The sequence below is a fragment of the Hemiscyllium ocellatum genome, assembly GCF_020745735.1.
Source record: "Hemiscyllium ocellatum isolate sHemOce1 chromosome 27 unlocalized genomic scaffold, sHemOce1.pat.X.cur. SUPER_27_unloc_18, whole genome shotgun sequence".
Lineage (NCBI taxonomy): Eukaryota > Metazoa > Chordata > Chondrichthyes > Orectolobiformes > Hemiscylliidae > Hemiscyllium > Hemiscyllium ocellatum.
In genome coordinates, this window is record NW_026867485.1 from 224,270 (window position 1) to 244,462 (window position 20,193).

The 20,193-nt window shown below is 45.1% G+C and overlaps 1 protein-coding gene across 3 annotated transcripts; it reads left to right on the forward strand.

Annotated features, from left to right (window-relative positions):
* The first annotated feature begins 2,091 nt into the window (after window positions 1-2,091).
* Window positions 2,092-5,682, forward strand: LOC132807519 (zinc finger protein 664-like). Of its 3 annotated transcripts, none has more exons than XM_060821617.1 (2): window positions 2,092-2,350; window positions 3,562-5,682. In XM_060821617.1, the coding sequence occupies exon 2, from the start codon at window positions 3,960-3,962 to the stop codon at window positions 4,398-4,400; it is 441 nt and encodes a 146-aa protein (XP_060677600.1). In that variant the 5' UTR covers window positions 2,092-2,350; window positions 3,562-3,959; the 3' UTR covers window positions 4,401-5,682. The 3 variants fall into 3 exon arrangements, with proteins under 3 accessions (XP_060677600.1, XP_060677601.1, XP_060677602.1); XM_060821618.1 differs by having other exon boundaries at window positions 2,092-2,217; XM_060821619.1 differs by having other exon boundaries at window positions 2,092-2,191.
* The last annotated feature ends 14,511 nt before the right edge of the window (window positions 5,683-20,193 follow it).

A 20,193-nucleotide genomic window follows, 5' to 3' on the forward strand; every position in this document is an offset into this window, starting at 1 on the left:
GATTTGCCAGGACTGGAGGGTTTGAGTTATAAGGAGAGGCTGAGACTTCTTTCACTAGAGCAGAGGAGGTTGAGGGGTGACCTTAATGAGATATATAAAATCATGAGAGGTGGAGTAAAGTGATTAGCAAAAATAGCAAGGCGCACATGTTAAGATGTCAAGCTCCGGGGGGGGGGGAAGGGTGGGTGTGGCGGGGCGGGAGTGTGTTGGTGGTCATTGTGGCTCGATCTTTTTTTCTCACATTGGCCTTTGGACAGTGAGAAACTGTCAGTAACCCCATCTCCACAGAGTCTACTACGCGTGCTCCTCGGTGTCAGCAAAAAAAAACGTGCATGCTTGTAGCTGTCCGCAAAAACGGCACTACATTGTTTTGATGGACCAGTGATGAGTACTGCAGGACCAGTAGGAGTCTAGTCTTCTTGTTAATCACAGCCTCTCTATTGTCTGAAGGTGTCCTTCCTCATGTATATGTAAGGATACTAGGGATAGTGGGTGATGTCTTTTTGTGGTTAGTTGATGTTCATATATCCTAGTGGCTAGTTTTCTGCCTGTCCAATGTAGGGACACCGCATCCATCCTCGGATAAGGGTCTGTTTCTGTGTTCATAACTTGCTACATTGGATTCTGAGAGGAGCTTCTGACCTGTGCCAGCACAAAGCCTCCTGTATCCGCCTCTGTCATCTTATTCGAGCCAGTCCCATTCTCAAAGTAGCTGCTGCTGCTGGAATCATCTTTTGTCTCTTCCTTACCTCCAGGCTGGACTACTTCAATGCTGCAATCAATAATTTTACGCATTTGCCCTTCTGGAAACTTGAAATCATCTCAGACTTTGCTCTTGTTTCATAGCAACAATTCTCATTCCTCTATGGCTCATGTGACCACTGACCTGTACTAGTGCCCATTCAAGCAACAACCAAATTTTAAAATTCTCATTTTAGTCTTCAAATCTCTCCAATGGTTTCTCCCATCTTTATCTTTGTAATCTCCGTGTGTTGAAATGTGTGTGCTGCTCCAACGGTGAGTGTCTTTGAAGAGAACTTGCAGGTAATGGTCTGCCATGTAACTGCTGCTCTTGACCTTCTTAACGGTAGTAGTTTGAAAGGAGCTATCTGAAGAGTTTTGACTTTCCAAACATCCTGATATTGCTTCCTTGATAATTGATCCTAACAACTTCCCATCAACACATGTTGAACTAACTGGTCTGCAATTTCTCACATATTGCCTCGCTCCCTTTTTGAATACAGGTGTTACATTAGCATTTTTCCACTCCAGTGGAATCATAAGATATCAGAGCAGAAATGAGGCCATTCAGCCCAGCAAGTCTGCTCCATCATCCAATCACGGCTGAAGTCAACTCCTGTCTGGCGCTTTCTCCCCGTAACCATTGATCACCTTGACAATCAAGAATCTACCCATCTCAGTCTTAAATAAAGTCAATTAATCTTTCTTATGTCCAAGGAATTTTGGAATATTGTAACTAACGAAGCCACTATCTCTGCCGCCACTTGCTTTAGTACATTAGAATGTGGGCCATTAGGCTCAGGGGACCTGTCCGCCCTCAATCCTGATAGTGTACATGTCAACGTTGGTTGTTTAAGTTCTACCCTTTCTACAGCCTCTGACTTGCCTGTTCCAATAAGGATAGTATTGCTGTCCTCCAATGTGAAAGCTGATGAAAGTTTTGATTTAGCAGCTCTGCTATTTCAGTGTTCCCCTATTAACTCAGCGGTTTCAGCGATTTTGTTCCCTTCAGCACACCAATAGAAGCTCTTGCTATTCTGTTTGATATTTTGTGCTGGAATTATTTCGTAATTTGCCTTACCTATTTTTATGAATTTTATTCGTATCCTTTTGTTTATGTTTGCAAGTTTCTCAATGCTTCAGCCTTCCAGAGGTCTGGAATAACATTTCTGAAAATTGAAAGAAAACTACATTCAAACTTTAAAGAAACCCACCTTTCAAGTGGCTGGGGGCGGGGAAAATGATCGCCCCGCCCCCATTGTCTCCGAATTCTTGGAGGATTCCTCCAACCGCGCCCCCTCGGCGGGTGATGACGTCACCAGATGGGACGCCCTCCCCCTGTCAGTTGGCGCATGTGCAATGGGACAAAGACAGTGTTACTGAGTGTGGGAGAGGAATGGCGCCGGCGGCTGAAGGAACAAGAACAGAAACCGCTGGAAAAGCTGAGCAGGTCCGGCAGCTCGTGTTGAGAGAAATGTGAGGACGTGTTTCGGGTCCGGGGATCCTTCTTCAGAACAGGACCGGGTTTCAGAAACATCCCGGGGAGGTCGCCAGGCCCGAGCGCCAAGACCTGGCTCCTGCCCCCGGGGAGAGGAGACAGTGAGACAGGGTAGGATTGGGAACCGCGGGAGGAGGGAGACTGGGGAGTTTATAAACTCCTAGGGGGAGGCCGCAGGCCGCGAATAAAAGCCCCACAGGCCCAGTGTTTACTTCACCGGGGAAGGAGCTCTCGGGTTTCCCGGGCAACCGGCCGCCAGCTTTGTGAGAGTCAGGCACATGTTGTCTTGGGACGGGGTTGTTGGATTGTTGTATAATGTTGATCTCCTCTTTTAATCTTGAATATTTTTAAAATGTACACTGGCTTCAATTTATGAATTCTCAGTACAGAAGCAAAATATAAACATCTCCTTACATGCATCCCAACATGTGCATAGGAGCTAAGACTGCCTCAAGATTTACTGAGGTGCTGAATCATTAGCTCTTTCCCTTTTGATTAATGAAGGTGGTGCGCAGCAGACTCCTGTACACAGCCTGTTCTGTCAGCCTTTATGGGAGAGATACGATAGCAAAACTGAGACACCCGTGCAGCCAAGTAATTTGAAGTCACACTTTGGTGCTTTAAACCCCTCAAATTCAGCCTAACGTCAAGGCTGTAGGGGTACCAGACTCACTAGGACAGCCAGGATAGATAACAAAGAGGAGAGCTGAAGTGTTATCCTCGTCAAGCCTGTAACTTTGCAAAAAACACCATCATGTTAGTGAAATGCAATGTTCCCTTCAGCAATCCCAAGCTGACTCTTCCTAATCAATCCACCTTTCTCCATGTGACTACTAATTTTGACCAGAATAACTATTTCTGCTTTTCCACCAAATTTAAACTGGCTGCCCTATAATTGCTGAGTATATCTTTACAACCTTCCTTAAATAAGGCTATAATGTTTGCAGTTTTCCAGTCACTTCCTCCAATTCCATGGAAGACTGTTGAATTATGGTGAGTGCTCCCACAATTTCTGTCGTCCTTTTCTTCAAGATCCTTGGATACATTTCATTGAGTCCCAGTGCCTTGTCATCTTCTCAGTGCCAACAACTTATCGAAGACTTCTTTCATATTAATTTTGAACTCATACAGTGACAAAGTCACCTTGTTGGTTGCCCCGTAAGAATTAGTTAGAGCGGAGTGAGAACAGAGGGGGAGACAGAGTGGGATGGTGTTTTCAATTTTGTGGAATAAGAAAAGAATATTCTGCAGAAAGTAGAATTGCTTGTTCTGAATTTCTACCCTGCACTGACAGTGATGAATTTTATAATTTCTTTTTGCAGATCTGAAGACAGAAGTTTCAAAATGAACAGGTGTAAGTGTTATGCCGGAAACATTGACTCTCCTGCTCCTCGGATGCTGCCTGACCTGCTGTGCCTTTCCAGCGCTGCACTTTTTGACTCTGACTCTCCAGCGACTGCAGTCCTCACTTTGACATCAATGTCTGACAGTCACCCAATCCATCAGGACCACAACAATTTTCAACTATGATTCTGTGAGAAGGAAACAAGCTTTTTGGTTCTTGTTTGAGTACTATTTCAGCATCAGTGGGACTAGATGAGAGACCCTAGTGTCGCAGCGCACTGAGCGTGGAGTGTGTAACAGCTATATGGCCTGAAAACAGGAATTCACAGCGGGAAGGGGGTTGTACACGTATTTGTGTACAGCTGAAGCTTCAGCCATGGAGAAACCGGAGGAATCCTGCCCTGTGGAGAAACCATGGAAGTGTGATAATTGTGGGAAAGGCTTTCATGCCCCGTCTGTCCTGGAGACTTATCGGCGCAGCCACACTGGGGAGAGGCCATTCAGCTGCCCCGAGTGCGGCAAGGCCTTCAGCAATTCCACCACTCTGTTGACCCGCAAGCGGGTCCGGGCGGGGGAGAGGCCCTTCAGCTGCTCAGAGTGTGGGAAGGCCTTCAGCAATTCCTCCGACCTGCTGAAGCACCAGCGGGTCCACACAGGGGAGAGGCCATTCTCCTGCCCTGACTGCGGGCAGGCCTTCGGTGATTCCTCTGCCCTGCTGACCCACCGGCGGGTCCATACAGGGGAAAGGCCCTTCAGCTGTCCCGACTGCGGGAAGGCCTTCAGCAAATCCTCTGACCTGCTGAAGCACCAGCTTTGAGCTCCAAATGGTTTTTGTTTTAAAGCTGCTCATTTCTTTCAGCCTCCTGCACTAAGTTTCCAATGTTGTGTATCAGATGGAGCAGTGAATGAGTAGCTACTATCGTTAAAAATTGTAAATTTTTCAGGAGTGCAGCTACTGCACCATTTCATCAGCATTGTAAAGTTTACTGGCAGCAGTAAAGGGTGTGGGCCGTGTTCACTAAAAACGATGTGGAGGAGCCGGTGTTGGACTGGGGTGGGTAAAATTAAAAATCATAGTTAAGTTAAAAAGCACCAGGTTATAGTCCAATAGGTTTATTTGGACGCACTAGCTTTCAGAGCGCTGCTCCTTCATCGGGTAGCTGTGGAGCAGGATCATAAGACACAGAATTTATAGCGAAAGATCAGTGTCATAGAACAGAAAGTATATATTGAAAAAAACCTGGATTGCTGTTAAGTCTTTCATCTTTTAGAATGGGTTGCAGGTTTTGATTCATTAATGTATAAATCCCAGAGCACTTTTTAAGTCACAGTCTCGAGATGACTTAAGGTTTTATAAAAATAGGTGACAGCTCAGCTCTCACAATGTATGAAAGGTGTGAAGTTTGAGTGTGTCTGTATCCGAATCTTGAATCAGACTGGTTCTATTATCAAAGTAGGAATTTAGAAAATAATACATGGATTGACTACCTGCCGATTTCTGCTCAGAAAGTGCACATTGAATGTATCTGCAAATGTAAATTCACCCCATAGACCCATGTGTATGTGTTTGCATGTGTGCATGCTTGGTAAAGTTTGTCTGTGTGATGGAGTATAAGCCTCTGAGAAGGCGTGTGCATGGGTGTGAGTGGGGTGTGTTTGTATGTGTGTGTCTGAGAGACCATGTGTATATGAGAGGGTCTGTGTGACTGTGTGAGAGAGAGTGTGTATAATGTAGTGGGGTCACCCAAAGTCCCTGTTGAGACCATCCTCATGGGTTCCGAACTTGGCTATCAGCCTCTGCTCAGCCACTAAAAACAATTGAGCAGTTACACAACACGCATTGGACAGTACAGGGTGGGACTTGTGTTTTGTTTTGCAGAAGGTGGGAGGCTCTGGATGAGAGCAAACACATGCTGGAGGACCTTCGGCTCAGAATTGGAGCTGGAAGCCAGGCTGCATACACATCAGGGGGAAAAGTTAACCAGCATTTTATTCCGGGTAATGGTCATTCATCTCCAGACAGAGCCTTCTCATTGGGTCAGTGGACAGGATCAGGTGGGTGTGAGTGTGAATCACGCAGGTAAAGGGGATTTGAGAGAGGGCTGCAGGGGGGGGGGGGGGGGGGAGAAGTTAACTGGCTGGGTGGTGGGAGGAAGAACAAAGTTGGGGGGGGGGGGGGGGGGGAGGAGAGAAAGGTGACGGTAAGGGACAGAATAGTGACAATCGTCTCTGTTCTCTGCAGTTGGCAGCAGGAGGCCAGATGGCACCAGGATTCAGGAACCAACATGCTTAGGGCTGGAGAGGTGGGAAAGGGAGGCTGCAGTGGGTGTGGTCCAACAATGTCAGGAGGAGACAGCCAGTCAGAAGCTACAAAGACAAAGCAGAACCCCAAAGCTATGGGCAGCACAGTGACTCTGTGGCTAGTGCTGCTGCCTCACATCGCCAGGGACCTGGGTTTGATTCCAGCCTTTGGGGACTGTCTGTGTGGACTTTGTGCATGGTTTAGCTCTGGGTGCTGCGGTTTCTACCCACAGTCCAACAATCTGCAGTTTAGGGTGGGTAAGCCATGGGGAGCTGCAGAGCTATATGGTAGGTGAGTTGGTCTGGTGGGATGCTGTTTGGAAGTTTGGTGTGAATTAGATGGCTGAAAATGTGTTGCCGGAAAAGCGCAGCAGGTCAGGCAGTATCCAAGGAACAAGAAATTCAATGTTTTGGGCATAAGCCCTTCATCAGGAATTCAACATATTTTCAGCTCTGATCTCCAGCATCTGCAGACCTCACTTTCTCCTGTGAATTAGATGGGCCAAATAGCCTGCAGGGATTATATGATTCTGCTGCCATGGCCATGTGTATATTGAGAAGTAACTGCTGAGGTCCTGGGAAAGGTGGGATTTGTGCTGTCGCTGCCCGCTGTCCATTCTCTTCCTGTCCCCCCAACCCCTGTCAATTTTCTCTCTCTAGACCCCCAACCATTCTCTTTCCCTTTTCCCCCTAGTACCTGTTATTTCTCGTGGCTCAAGACTTCTTTGATTGCTGTATCAAGACTTTCTAAAGAGAAAGAGAGAGAATGGATGTTGATGAGTCTATATGAGAGATGGGGGTGCATGAGAAATGGCTGATCTTTAAAATGAAGAATAGCTACAGTGATATATTCAGAAACATCATTAAAGCATCTTCAATTTTATTAAAAAGCTGCAGGCACTTTTCTGAATCTGCACTGAAATATGTGCAGTTAGGTATAGGCTGTAATGGGTGAGTGGTGTATTCCTAGTCTTGTGATATAGGTTCCAACTATGTCGGACAAGAGTCAGGGGCAGCAAAGGACTGCTTATGCTCTTCGGTGTCAGCAAAAATCTGCGTATACTCCTAGATTTCCGCACAAACGGTTTGCGACCTTCTTTTGATGGACCAATAGAGCGCCCTGGAGGATCGGAAAGAGACTGGACCTCCTGCCAGTCAGAGCTCCCCATTCTCTGAATGCGGAAGTCGGACCATGAGCTTTGGAAGCTGCTCATCTCTGAATGGTTGAGCTGCGACCCCAGACTGCAACTTCATTCCTCTGTCCAATATCTGTGAGGTACACACTCTCATTTCCATTTCTTGTTTTGCATTCTGGGCTTCAATTATTGACTTACAGCAAGTGAAAGGAAAGGGAGTGAATGCAGGACGGACTATGGAAACGTTGGTCCAGGTCTGTTCTCAGTTGGCAAACACATGGCAATTGCATTACCACAATGTGATAATGTAGCCTTTAATGTGGAATAAAAATCAGAAAGGAGTTGCATTGTTTAAAAGTGACACATTGGGATGTGAAGGAAGTGAGGACTGTAGATGCTAGACATTAAGAGTCAAAGTGTGGCGCTGGAAAAGCACAGCAGGTCAGACAGTATCCGAGGACCAAGAGAGTCGACGTTTCAGACATGGGCCCTTCAACAGGAATGATGTGTGGATGTACAAAGGAGGCTCAGCGTCCTTCTACACTAGTCAATGCCAATTGTCAGAGAGGTGAAACAAGCATTCAGCAAGGCAAGTGGTATATTAGCAAGTGGAGTTGAGTTCAGAAGTAGGAATGTCTTCCTGCAGTTAGGGGGTCATTGAATATATTCAAGGCTGAGTTCATCGGATTTTTGAACAACAAAGTGTATGGTGATGGGGGAAATTAAAAAAAAAGTTTTGAAGACCAGTACAGAACAGTTGCAGAGTAATACAGAACAGAAACAGACCCTTCAGTCCAATTAATTCATGCTGACTATATTCACAAACTAAACTAATCCCATCTAGTTTGGCCTATATCCCTTCAAACCTTTCCTATTAATGCACTTATCCAAATGTCTTTTAAATGTTATCACTATTCCTGCATCCACCATTTCCTCAGGACATTGAAAGAGAGTGGTTTGTGTGTGGAATCAAAAGAAAAAAGTACTCTTCATGTCTTTTTTTTTTAAATCTTTCTCCTCTCACCTTAAAAATGTACTCCCTAATCCTGAAACCCCCACACGAAGGAAACAGCATCTGCCACGCACCTCATCAATATCCCTTCTTGACTTTATAAACTAAGGTCACCTCTCAACCTCCTGTGCTGCAGTGAAAAATGTCCCAGCATATCTACCTATGCAGGTATATTCATATCCAGTTATGATCTGTTCAATGCTGGTGCAGGCCCGAAAGACCAAATGGCATCCTGCTCCCAATTCTCACCCTCATGAGTCTAAGGACAGCAAGAGACCATGAAACATTGGAGCACAAAATTAGGCTATTCAGCCATCAGGTATCTTCATACCATTCAATCATGGCTGATAAGTTTCTCAATCCCATTCTCCCGCTTTCTCCCCGTAACTCTCGATCCCCTTGATACTCGAGAGCCTATCTATCTCGGTCTTAAATATCCTCAGTGACCTGGCCTGCACAGCCATCAGTGGCAATGAATTCAATAGATTCGCCACTCTCTGGCTGAAAGGTTCCTCCTTATCTCTGTTCTAAGAGGTCTTCCCTTTACTCGAAGGCTGTGGCCTCGGTTCCTAGTCTCTTCTGTCAGTGGAAGCATCTTCCAACGTCCACTCTGCCCAGGCCATTCAGTGTTCGGTATTTTTCAATTAGATCTCCCTGTGTGTGGGCCTGTGTTATGGACTAAACCAGACCATGCAAAACATTCTTAAGCAGGCAGCCCCACACCATGACTTTGCAATTTGTTTTGGTAAGTGTACAGTAAAAATTACCTGGAATAAGTTTGCTTGGTTGATGACTAGATTTTAAAACGGAGAATTATTCATAAAATTACATCATTAAACACAAAGATCAGAATAAAGAACACCTACAGAGGTCAGCCTATCCAACTAGAAAGTAATTATGCTGTTTGAATATATACAACAGTCCCAATAAGCAAACTCAATCTGAAAATCAGTATAAATAGAACACATGCCTACAGATTGAAGTAGAGAGCGCGCGAGAGAGCAATGCCACACAGCTTCCAACCAGTTCAAGATGAACTAAAACTGCTCAGCTCAAGAGCTGACTACGCCCCCTTTTTTTTAAATATACAGGCCACTTCTAAAATATGACCACTTTGGCCTGAAATCTCATCAGTTTACATATAAACAAAAGGCATCTTAAAATCCTTTTCATCTCTGTACCAAAGCAGACTGATCGGAGATTGACCCAGTTTATTATCCCTCTGGGGGAAAAAAAAATCAAAGACACAGTCTCCTTGAGCCAAGGAACATCTTTCAGGAAAAAAAGGTACTAGCTTTGTAACACCTGTTAATCAGCATGAACCAGACACTTCAGGATGAGATGGGATTAGGTTCAACAAAGTGAGAATGGAGGGAGAGTGAGAGGATATGGGGCCTCTGGAAGGTAGGATAAAATGGCTGAAGGAGCTGCACAAGATTGCTTCTGCATTGCTACGTGACGAGCTGCTGTTTGTGTCTATAGCTGTATAAATAACTACTAAAACCATTAGAATGCAGAAGTAGACCGATGAGAAAGTACTAACCACATTCTGCAAGCTGCAAGTCCTTTGTATCTCAAGATAAAGATGACCTAACCTTTATGACTTAACTTGTTTACCAATTATCATAAGAGACAGATGTACAGCATGGAAACAGACCCTTCAGTCCAACCCGCCCATGCTGACCGGATATCTCAACACAATCGAGTCCCACCTACCAGCACTGGCCCATATCCCTCCAAACCTTTCCTATTCATCCAAATGCCTTTTAAATGTTACAATTATATCAGCCTCCACCACTTCCTCTGGCAGTTCATTCCATACACGTACCACCCTGTGTGAAAAGGTTGCCCCTTAGGTCTCGTTCATATCCTTCCCCTCTCACCCTAAACCTACACCCTCTAGTTTTGGACTCCCCAACCCCAAGGAAAAGACTGTCTATTAATTCTATCCATGCCCCTCATGATTTTGTACACCTCTATAAAGGTCACCCCTCAACCTCCGATGCTCCAGGGAAAACAGCCCCAGCCTGTTCAGCCTCTCCCCATAGCTCAAATCCTCCAACCCTTGTAAATCTTCTCTGGATCCTTTCAAGTTTCACAACATCTTCCCGATAGGAAGGAGACCAGAACTGCATGCAATATTCCAACAGTGGCCTAACCAATGTCCTGTACAGCCGCAACATGACCTTGGAGTGTGGAACCTGAAACAGCCTGGAAAGAGGAATTCATGGCACGAAGTTGCTATACACTCACTCACTTGTGTGCGGCTACAGCTTTGGCCATGGAGAAACCAGAGGAATCCTGCCCTATGGACAAACCATGGAAGTGTGGAGACTGCAGGAAAGGCTGTTCCTCTGCACAGAGTGTGGGAAGGCCTTCAGCGAGTTATGCGTTCTGCTGAGGCACCAGTGGGTCCACGCCAGGGAGAGGCCTTCAGCTGCTCAGAGTGCGGTAAGGGCTTTACCCTTGCCTGTGCCCTGCCAACCCACAGCAATATGGATGACTCAACACTGTCCCATTTGGGCAAACGAGTGGGAAGAAACTGACTTAGATGCAGTGTATGGGGTGAAATTGCTGAATGAGGCAACACCTCCTCCGGGTTACGGCTGTACCAAGGATCCGATTACAAAGGGACAACTCGGTGGCGACCAATAGTAAAGAAAGTGGAATGGGGAGTGTGTGAGCTTTGACCTTGAGCTGATTAAAAACAGCTATCTTTTCTGTGCCTTTTTGCTGAGGGGATTTGAAGCTGTAACAAAGTTGGTTCGCAAGAAAGGTTACCTGAACTTATCAACTGGCTTAGACTCTCATTGAAAGATTTGAACTCCAAGAGGATTTGTTTTAAAGCTGCTCCTTTCTTTCAGCCTCCTTGCACAGAGTTTCCAATGTCATGTATCAGCAGAAGCAGTGAATGAGTAGCTAGTATTATTTGAAATTCTAAGTTTTTCAGGAGTGCAGAGTGCTTCGCTTCATCAGCATTGTAATGTTTCCTGGCAGCACCAGGAGGTGTGGGCTGTGTTCACTAAAAATGTTGTGGAGGTGCCGGTATTGGACTGGGGTGGGTAAAGTTAAAAATCACACAACACCAGGTTACAGTCCAACAGGTTTATTTGGAAGCACTAGCTTTTTGAGCACTGCTCCTTCATTGGGGAGCTGTGGTGCATGAGCATAAGACAGAGATTTTATAGCAAAAGATCACAGTGTCATGCAACTGATAGGATATATTGAACAACCTAAGGTTGCTATTCAGTCTTTCCTCTTTTAAAACGGGTTGCAGGTTTCAGATCATTAATATGTAAATCCCAGAACATAGAGTCATAGGGATGTACAGCATGGAAACAGACCCTTCGGTCCAACTTGTCCACAGCGACCAGATATCCTAACCAAATCAAGTCCCACTTGCCAGCACCTGGCCCATATCCCACCAAACCCTTCCTATTCATGTATCCATCCAAATGCCTCTTAAATGTTGCAATTGTACCAGCCTCCACCACTTCCTCTGGCAGCTCATTCCATACATGCACCACCCTCTGAGTCAAAAAGTTGCCCCTTAGGTCTCTTTTATATCTTTCCCCTCTCACCCTAAACCTATGCCCTCTAGATTTGGACACCCTGACCCCAGGGAAAAGACTTAGTCTATTTACCCTATCCATGCCCCTCATAAATTTGTCAACCTCTTATGAGGTCACCCCTCAACCTCCGACTCTCCAGGGAAAACAGCCCCAGCCTGTTCAGCCTCTCCCCATAGCTCAAATCCTCCAACTTTGGCAACATCCTTGTAAATCTTTTCTGAACCCTTTCAAGTTTCACAACATCTTCCCGATAGGAAGGAGACCAGAATTGCACATAATATTCCAACAATGCCCTACCAATGTTCTGTACAGCCGCAACATGACCTCACAACTCCTGTACTCAATACTCTGACCAATAAAAGAAAGCATACCAAAAGCTCTCTTCACTATCCTATCTACCTGCAACTCCACTTTCAAGGAGCTATGAACCTGCACTCCGAGGTTTCTTTGTTCAGCAACACTCCCTAGGACCTTACCATTAAGTCTTTAGATCAGAGTGGTGCTGGAAAAGCACAGCAGGTCAGGTAGCATCCAAGGAACAGGAAAATCGACATTTCGGGCAAAAGCCCTTCATCAGGAATAGAGCTCTTTTCCAGCACCACTCTGATCGAAACTCTGGTTTCCAGCATCTGCAGTCCTCACTTTTGCCTGGTTGATCCTTACAATGAAGTGTATTAGTCCCACTAAGATTTGCTTTCCCAAAATGCAGCACCTCAGATTTATCTGAATTCAACGACATCTGCCACTTCTCAGCCCATTGGCCCATCTGGTCAAGATCCTATTGTAATCGGAGGTAACCCTCTTCCGCTGTACACTACACTCCCAATTTTGGAGGCATCTGCAAACTTACTAACTGTTCCTCTTATGGTTACATCCAAACCATTTATGTAAACGACAAAAAGTAGAGGACCCAGCACTGATCCTTGTGACACTCCACTGGTCACAGGCCTCCAGTCTGAAAAACAACCCTCCACCACCACCCTCCGTCTTCTACCTTTTGAGCTAGTTATGTATCCAAATGGCTAGTTCTCGCTGTATTCCATGAGATCTAACCTTGCTAATCAGTCTCCCATGGGCAACCTTGTCGAATGCCTTACTGAATTCCATACACATCACATCTACCACTCTGTCCTCATCAATCTTCTTTGTTACTTCCTCAAAAAACCCCAATCTGACTATCCCTAATCAGTCCTTGCCTTTCCAAGTACATGTACATCCTGTCCCTCAGGATTCCCTCCAACAACTTGCCCACCTCAGAGGTCAGGCTCACTGGTCTATAGTTTGCTGGCTTGTCCTTACCACCCTTCATAAACAGTGGCAACACGTTAGCCAACCTCCAGTCTTCCAGCACCTCACCTGTTGACTATCAATGATACAAATCTCAGCAAGAGGGCCAGCAATCACTTCTCCAGCTTCCCACAGAGTTGAGGGTACACCTGATCAGGTCCTGGGAATTTATCCACTGTTAGGATAAATTCTTCCTCTGTAATATGGACATTTTGCAAGATGTCACCATCTATTTCCCTACAATCTATACCTTCCATTTCCTTTTCCACAGTAAATACTGATGGAAAATACTAATTTAGTATCTCCCTCATTTTCTGCAGCTCCACACAAAGACCGCCTTGCTGATCTTTGAGGGGCCCTATTCTCTCCCTAGTTACCCTTTTGTCCTTAATATGTATGTAAAAACTCTTTGGATTCTCCTTAATTCTACTTGCCGAAGCTACCTCATGTCCACTTTTTGCCCTCCTGATTTACCACTTAAGTATATTCCTACTTCCTTTATACTCTAAAGATTCACTATGCACAACGTATGCTTCCTTTTTCTTAACCAAACCCTCAATTTCTTTCGTCATCTAGCATTCCTTATATCTACCAGCCTTTCTTTCACCCTAACAGGAATATACTCTCTCTGGATTCTCTTTACCACATTTCTGAAGGCTTCCCATTTTCCAGCCATCCCTTTACCTGCGAACATTTGCCCCCAACCAGCTTTCAAAAGTTCTTGCCTAATACCGTCACAATTGGCCTTTCTCCAATTTACAACCTGGTCGATCCTTTTCCATCATTATTTTAAATCCAATAGAATTATGGTCGCTGGCTCCAAAGTGCTCCCCCACTAACACCTCAGTCATCTACCCTGCCTTATTTCCCAAGAGTAAGTCAAGTTTTGCACCTTCTCTAGTAGGTACATCTGCATACTGAACCAGAAAATTGTCTTGTACACACTTGACAAATTCCTCTCCATCTAAACACTTAACACGATGGCAGTCCCAGTCTATGTTTGGAAAGTTAAAATCCCCTATTATTACCACCCTATTTTTCTTACACATAACTAAGATCTGCTTACAAGTTTGTTTCTCAATTTCCCTCTGACTATTAGAGGGTCTATAATACAATCCCAATAAGGTTATACTCCCTTTCTTATTTCTCAGTTCCACCCAAATAGCTTCCCTGGATATATTTCTGGTAATATCCTCCCTCAGCACAGCTGTAATGCTATCCCTTATCAAAAATGCCACCCCCTACCACCGCCCCCCTCCTCTCTTGCCTCCGCTCCTATCCTTCCTGTAGCACTTGTATCCTGGAACATTAAGCTGCTGGTCCTGCCCATCCCTGAGCCATGTTTCTGTAATTGCTATGATATCCCAGTCCCATGTTCCTAACCATGCCCGGAGTTCATCTGCGTTCCCTGTTAGGCCCCTTGCATTAAAATAAATGCAGTTTAATTTATTAGTCCTACCTTGTCCCTGCCTGCCCTGACTGTTTGACTCGCTTCTCTTTTAAGTCACGTTCTCTAGATGACATAAGGTTTTATTTTAAAAAAAGGTGGGATCTCAGTTCAAACAATCCATGAAAAGTGCTTGAGTCTGTCAGTATTCCAATCTTGAATCAGAGTGGTTCTATTTCCAAAATAGGAATTTATAAAAATTACATGGATTGACTGCCTGCAAATTGTGTGCTTTTTGAGCAAAATTGAATGAATCTGCAAATATAATTCTGCCAATACAAAGTCACTCCACAGAGTTGAGTTTGTGTGCGCATGCATGAGAGACTCTGTATGCATGTGGATTTGTGTGGAGAGTGCATGCAAGCATGTGCACATGCTTGGTAAAGTTTGTGTGATGGAGTGTTGGGGTGTTTGTGTGTGTGTTATGAATAAAAGTGAGGGATTGCTGGGTCATGTTGTAAAACAGAGAGACATGGAGGAGTAGGAGTTCAGGTACACAGTTCTTTGAAAGTTGCATCACTGGTAGGTTGGGTGGTTAAGAAGGCATTTCGCACAAATGCCTTCATTGTTCACGCTGTTGAGTTTCCAAGTTGAGACATCATGTTGAGGTTGTACAGAATGTTGGTGAGGCCATTTTAGAATACTGAGTACAGTTCTGGTGACCCTGTTATAGGAAGAACTCTATTAGAGGGGGTTCGGTAAAGATTTACCAGAAAGTTACCAGGACTGGAGGGTTTGAGTTATAAGGAGAGGGTGGAGCACAGGAAATTTTGGGGTGACCTCATTGAGATTTATAAAATCTGATGCGTGCAGGTAAGGATTATAGCAAAGGGCTGTTCCTTCACGTCGGGGTGCTCAAAATTGAGGGGCATATTGTTTTAACGTGAGAGGAGGGAGATTTAAAAGGAACCTGAAAGGCAACGTTTTGACAGAATGTTGCTTGCATGTGGAATGAATTTGCTGAGGATATGGTAGATGCAGGTACAGCTACAACATTTAAATGACATTTAGATGGGTACATGAAGAGAAAGGTTTAGAGCGATATGGGCCAAATGCAGGCAAATGGGACGAGTTTAATTTGGGAATCCTGGTCAGCATGAAGGGGTTGGACCGTGCTGTATACCTCTATGAACCAGAAGTCATCTTATTCAAACTAGTAGAATTCTGAAAGGGGTTTAACAGGATAGATGCAGATACAATTCTCCTTCGTTGGGGGCGTCATAGAATCCTGACAACTTGGAAGCAGGTCGTTCGGCCCATTCTGGCCCTCTATTTTGCATCCCACCCATACCTACCCCCTTACTCTGTATTTCCCATGGCTAATCCATCCTAACTTGCACATCCCTGACAATAGGACTGTGTGAGAATCTCTCCAACTATGTCAAAGGCATCTTGAAACCCATCATTCATGGAACCCCTAGCTTCTGTCACGACACTACAGATTTCTTACAGAAACTCAGCACCCACAGACCAGTAGTCTCAATGTCGGCATCACGGCAACAGCCTCATTACTTAACACCAACAATTGCCAATCTCTGACCACCATCCTACAACTCATCCACTTTATCCTCGATCTCAACATCTTCACCTTTGACAACCAGTTCTTCATCCAGACACACAGAACAGCCATGGGACCAAATTTGCACCCCAATATGCCAACATTTTCACGCATTGGTTCAAACAAGACGACTTCTCTACGCAGGGCCTCAAACCAACACTATACACCAGGTACATTGACGACATTTTCTTCTTCTGGATGCATGGAGAGGAGTCACGGAAAAAGCTATACAGTGATATCAACATGTTCCATCCCATCGTCAAACTCATCTTGGACTATTCTCTACTATCTGTCTCATTCTTGGACACCTGCATCTCCATCAAGGATGGGCAGCAACTCAGCACCACACACAACCTCAAAACCACGCATAACCTCACGATGCTACACTTCTCCAGCTTCCACCCAAAACAGCCATCCCCTTATGGACAAGCCCTACGCATACACAGGATCTGTTCAGATGAGGAAGAATGTGACGGGCACTTAGAAGTATTCAGGGATGCTCAACTCATTGCCCGTCGGTTCCAACATGCCATGGTGAACCATGGGAAATGCAAGGTTATAGTTTCATAATAATAGAAGCAAGAGTAGGCCATTTGGCTCCGCCATTTATTAAGATCATGGCTGATTTATCCATCGTCTCAGCTCCTCGTCCCTGCATTGTCCCAACTACCCTTAAGTCCCCAACCATGCAAAACCTATCCAACCGTGTCTTCAATATACTTAATGAAGCTGCCTCTAGTGCTTCCATGGGCAAACAATTCCATAGATTCATGACTCTCTGGGAATAGTGGTTCCTCCTAATGTCTGTCCTAAATCTACTCCCCCTAATCTTGACACCTGGTCTCATCCACCAGCAGAAATGTGTGGATAGGATAGGGCTGCATTCCACAGTGCAATGAATTCCCATCTCCCACCAAGATCCCAGATGTACTCAGTTGCAGTCTCTCAATTGAAAGATTTTACTGTAACTTTTGCTCCCAGTAAGGGCAAAAAAGTCCATTCTTCATAACCACATTTCTGCTTTCACCGAAGGCGATTAGAATCATATAGCATGGAAACAGACCCTTCCGTCCATCTCGTCCACAGCGAACAGATATCCTAAATTAATTTCCTCTCATTTGCTAGCATTTGGACCACATCCCTGTAAACCCTTTCTATTCATGTACTCAGCCAGATGCCTTTTAAATGTTGTAATTGTACCAGCCTCCTCCACTTCCCCTGTTAGTTTGTTCCATACATGCACCACCCTCTGCTTGAAAAAAAATGCCTTTCAGGTCCCTTTCCTCGCCCACCTTCAACCTATGCCCCTCTTGTTCTGGACTCCCCTACCCTGGGAACAAACCTTGGCTATTCACCCTATCCATGCACCTTAGAAATTTCTAAGGTCACCTCAGCCTTTAATGCTCCAGGGAAAACATTCCTGGCCGACTCAGCCTCTCCCTGTAGCTCAAACTCACCAACTCTGGCAACAGCCTTGTAACTCTCTTCAAAATCCTTTCGAAAGTTTCACAACATCTTTCCTATAGTACAGAGACCAGAACTGTGTACAGTACTCCAAAAATGACCTCCTCTACTGCCTCAGCATAACCTCCCAACTCCTATACTCAATCCACTGACCAATAAAGGAAAGCATACCAAACACGTTCTTCACTACCATCTCTACTTGTGACTCCACTATCAAGGAAAGGAACCTACACTTCCTGTCTCTTGGTTCAGGAACACTCCCCAGGACCTGACCATTTAGTATATACATCCTGTCCCAATTTGCCTTTCCAAAATGCAACACCTCACATTTCTCTAAATCAAACTCCATCTACTATTCCTCGGCCTATCTAATGAATTATAATTCATAGTGAACACTCTTTCCTATCTTATTCCTGAGAAGCTGAAAATCTCCATCCCACTCACTCTCTCTCCATTTTTACTTTGCTGAACCTCATCCTGAAGGGTCTGGATCATTCCGATGACCAGGCCCACACTCAGGAGGATCTAACTGAAACATACAGAATACTGAACAGCATGGCCAGAGTGGACATTGGGAAGATGTTTCCACTGGTAGGAGAGACTAGGACTTGATGGCACAGCCTTCGAGTAAAGGGAAAACCTTTCAGAATAGAGGCAAGGAGAAACTTCATCAGCCAGAGAGCGGTGAATCTATGGAATTCATTGCCACAGAAGGCTGTGGAGGACAAGTCACTGAGAAAATTTAAGACTGCGACAGATCGGTTCTTGAGTATCAAGGGGATTGAGCGTTACAGGGAGAAAGTGGAAGAATGGGCTTGAGAAACTCATCAGCCATGATTAAATGTTGGAGCAGAGCTGATGGGCAGAATGGCATTATTTCTGCTCCTATGTCTTGTGGTCTGTTAACATCCTGGACACTGTCAGAATTGGGAGCAGGAGTAGGCCATTTGGTCTTTCAAGCTTGGACCAGCATTGCACAGATCATAACTGGATATGAATCTACCTCCATCTCGGTGGATAGGCTGAGATGTTTTCACTGGAAGAAAGTGAGGGCTGCAGATGCTGGAGATCAGAGTCCAGAGTGTGATGCTCGAAAAGCACAGGACTGGCAGCATCTGAAAAGCAGGAAAATCAATGATTCGGGCATAAGTCCTTCATCAGAGCTTATGCCCAAACGTAGATTTTCCTGCTGCTCGGATGCTGTCTGTATTTTTTCCAGCACCACACTCATTTTCACTGGACCACAGGAGATTGAAAAGTGACCTTTTAGAGGTTTATAAAAATCATGAAGGGGATAGATGAGATGAAAGGCGGAGGTCCTTTCCCTTGGGTGGGGGTTTCAAGATTAGAGAGCAAATTTTGAAGGTGAGAGGAGAAAGGTTTAAAAAGTAATGAGGGGCATGATTTTTTTTTTTTACAGAGTGGTTTGTGTGGAATGAATATCCAGAGGAAGTGGTGGGTGCAGGTACAGTAACAATATTTAAAAGGCATTTGGATAAGTGCATGAATAGGAAAGGTTCGGAGGGGCATGGGCCAAACACAGGCAGCTATGACTAGTTGAGTTTGTGAATATATTCAGCATGGACTAGTTGGTCTGAAGGGTCTGTTTCTGTGCTGTATGACTCTGTAACTGTCCTATACCGGTCTTAAAATCATTTTCTTGCCTTTCTCCATAAATGTTCACTTATTTGATGTTCAAAAATCAGATGAATGCAGTCTTGGATATATTCAATGACCCCCTAACTGCAGGAAGACATCCCTAATTCTGAACTCAATTCCTCTTGCTCACATACCACTTGCTTTGCTCATTGCTTGCTGCAACTTCTGACAACTGGCGTTCACTGGACGCTGAGCCCCCTTTGTACATCCATACATCATTTCTGATGAAGGGCTCATGCCCAAAATGTGGACAGTCCTACTCCTTGGATGCTGCCTGACCTGCTGTGCTTTTCCAGCACCACACTTTTCAACTCTGATCTCCAGTATCTGCAGACCTCACCTTCTCCACATCCCAATATGTCAGCATTTAAACAATGCACCTCCTTTCTGTTTTTTTTTCCCACAGCAAAGGCTATCACTTCAAATTGCGGTACTGTATTCGTCACGTGTTTGTCAATTGCGGTCTTTTCTACATCGAGGAGACCAAATGTAAATTTGAGGAATGGTCCACAGCTGAAGCCGCAGAGTCTGAATGGACCTCCCTGTCACCACCCATTTTAATTCCCCTTCCCACTCCCTTTCTGACATCACCACCTTAGGCCTCCTGCATTGCCACAACGAACCAAACCGTAAATTAAAGGAACACCTCATCTTCTGCCTGGGCAGCCAACAGCCCAGAAGCCTCAACATTGTGTTTTCCAATTTTAAATAACCTCCCTTTCCATCCCCGACTCCCTTCCCAGTCCCTCCCATTCCACTCCTCCTTGCCACCAACCAGATTCCTTCCACCCACTGATCAACCAAGTTGTACCCTCTACCTGTCTCCAACTATCTCCACTTCACCACCCTGCCCCCAGCACAACCTTGTTCTGCATCTTCCCCTACACCCATCACCAGTCTGGAACAAGGGTTACACCTGAAACGTCAACTTCTCCACCTCCTGATGCTGCCTGGCTTGCTGCATTCTTCCAGCCTCCTGCCGGTCTATTTTGCCAATTGAGACACAGACCTGGACCAACATTTCCTGAGTCTGCCCCTTCCCTGGATTTGTTCCCTCTCCTTTTGGTTGCTGCAAGTCAACAATTAAACCCCAGAATGAAAAATAAATAGAAATAGGAGTGAGAAAAGAGTGTTGTACTCACAGATGTTAGACAGAGGAAGGAAGTTGCAGTCT

Bases quoted from the DNA above. Each gene is read 5' to 3' on its own strand.
- LOC132807519 (XM_060821617.1), top strand. From the start codon at position 3,960: ATGGAGAAACCGGAGGAATCCTGCCCTGTGGAGAAACCATGGAAGTGT.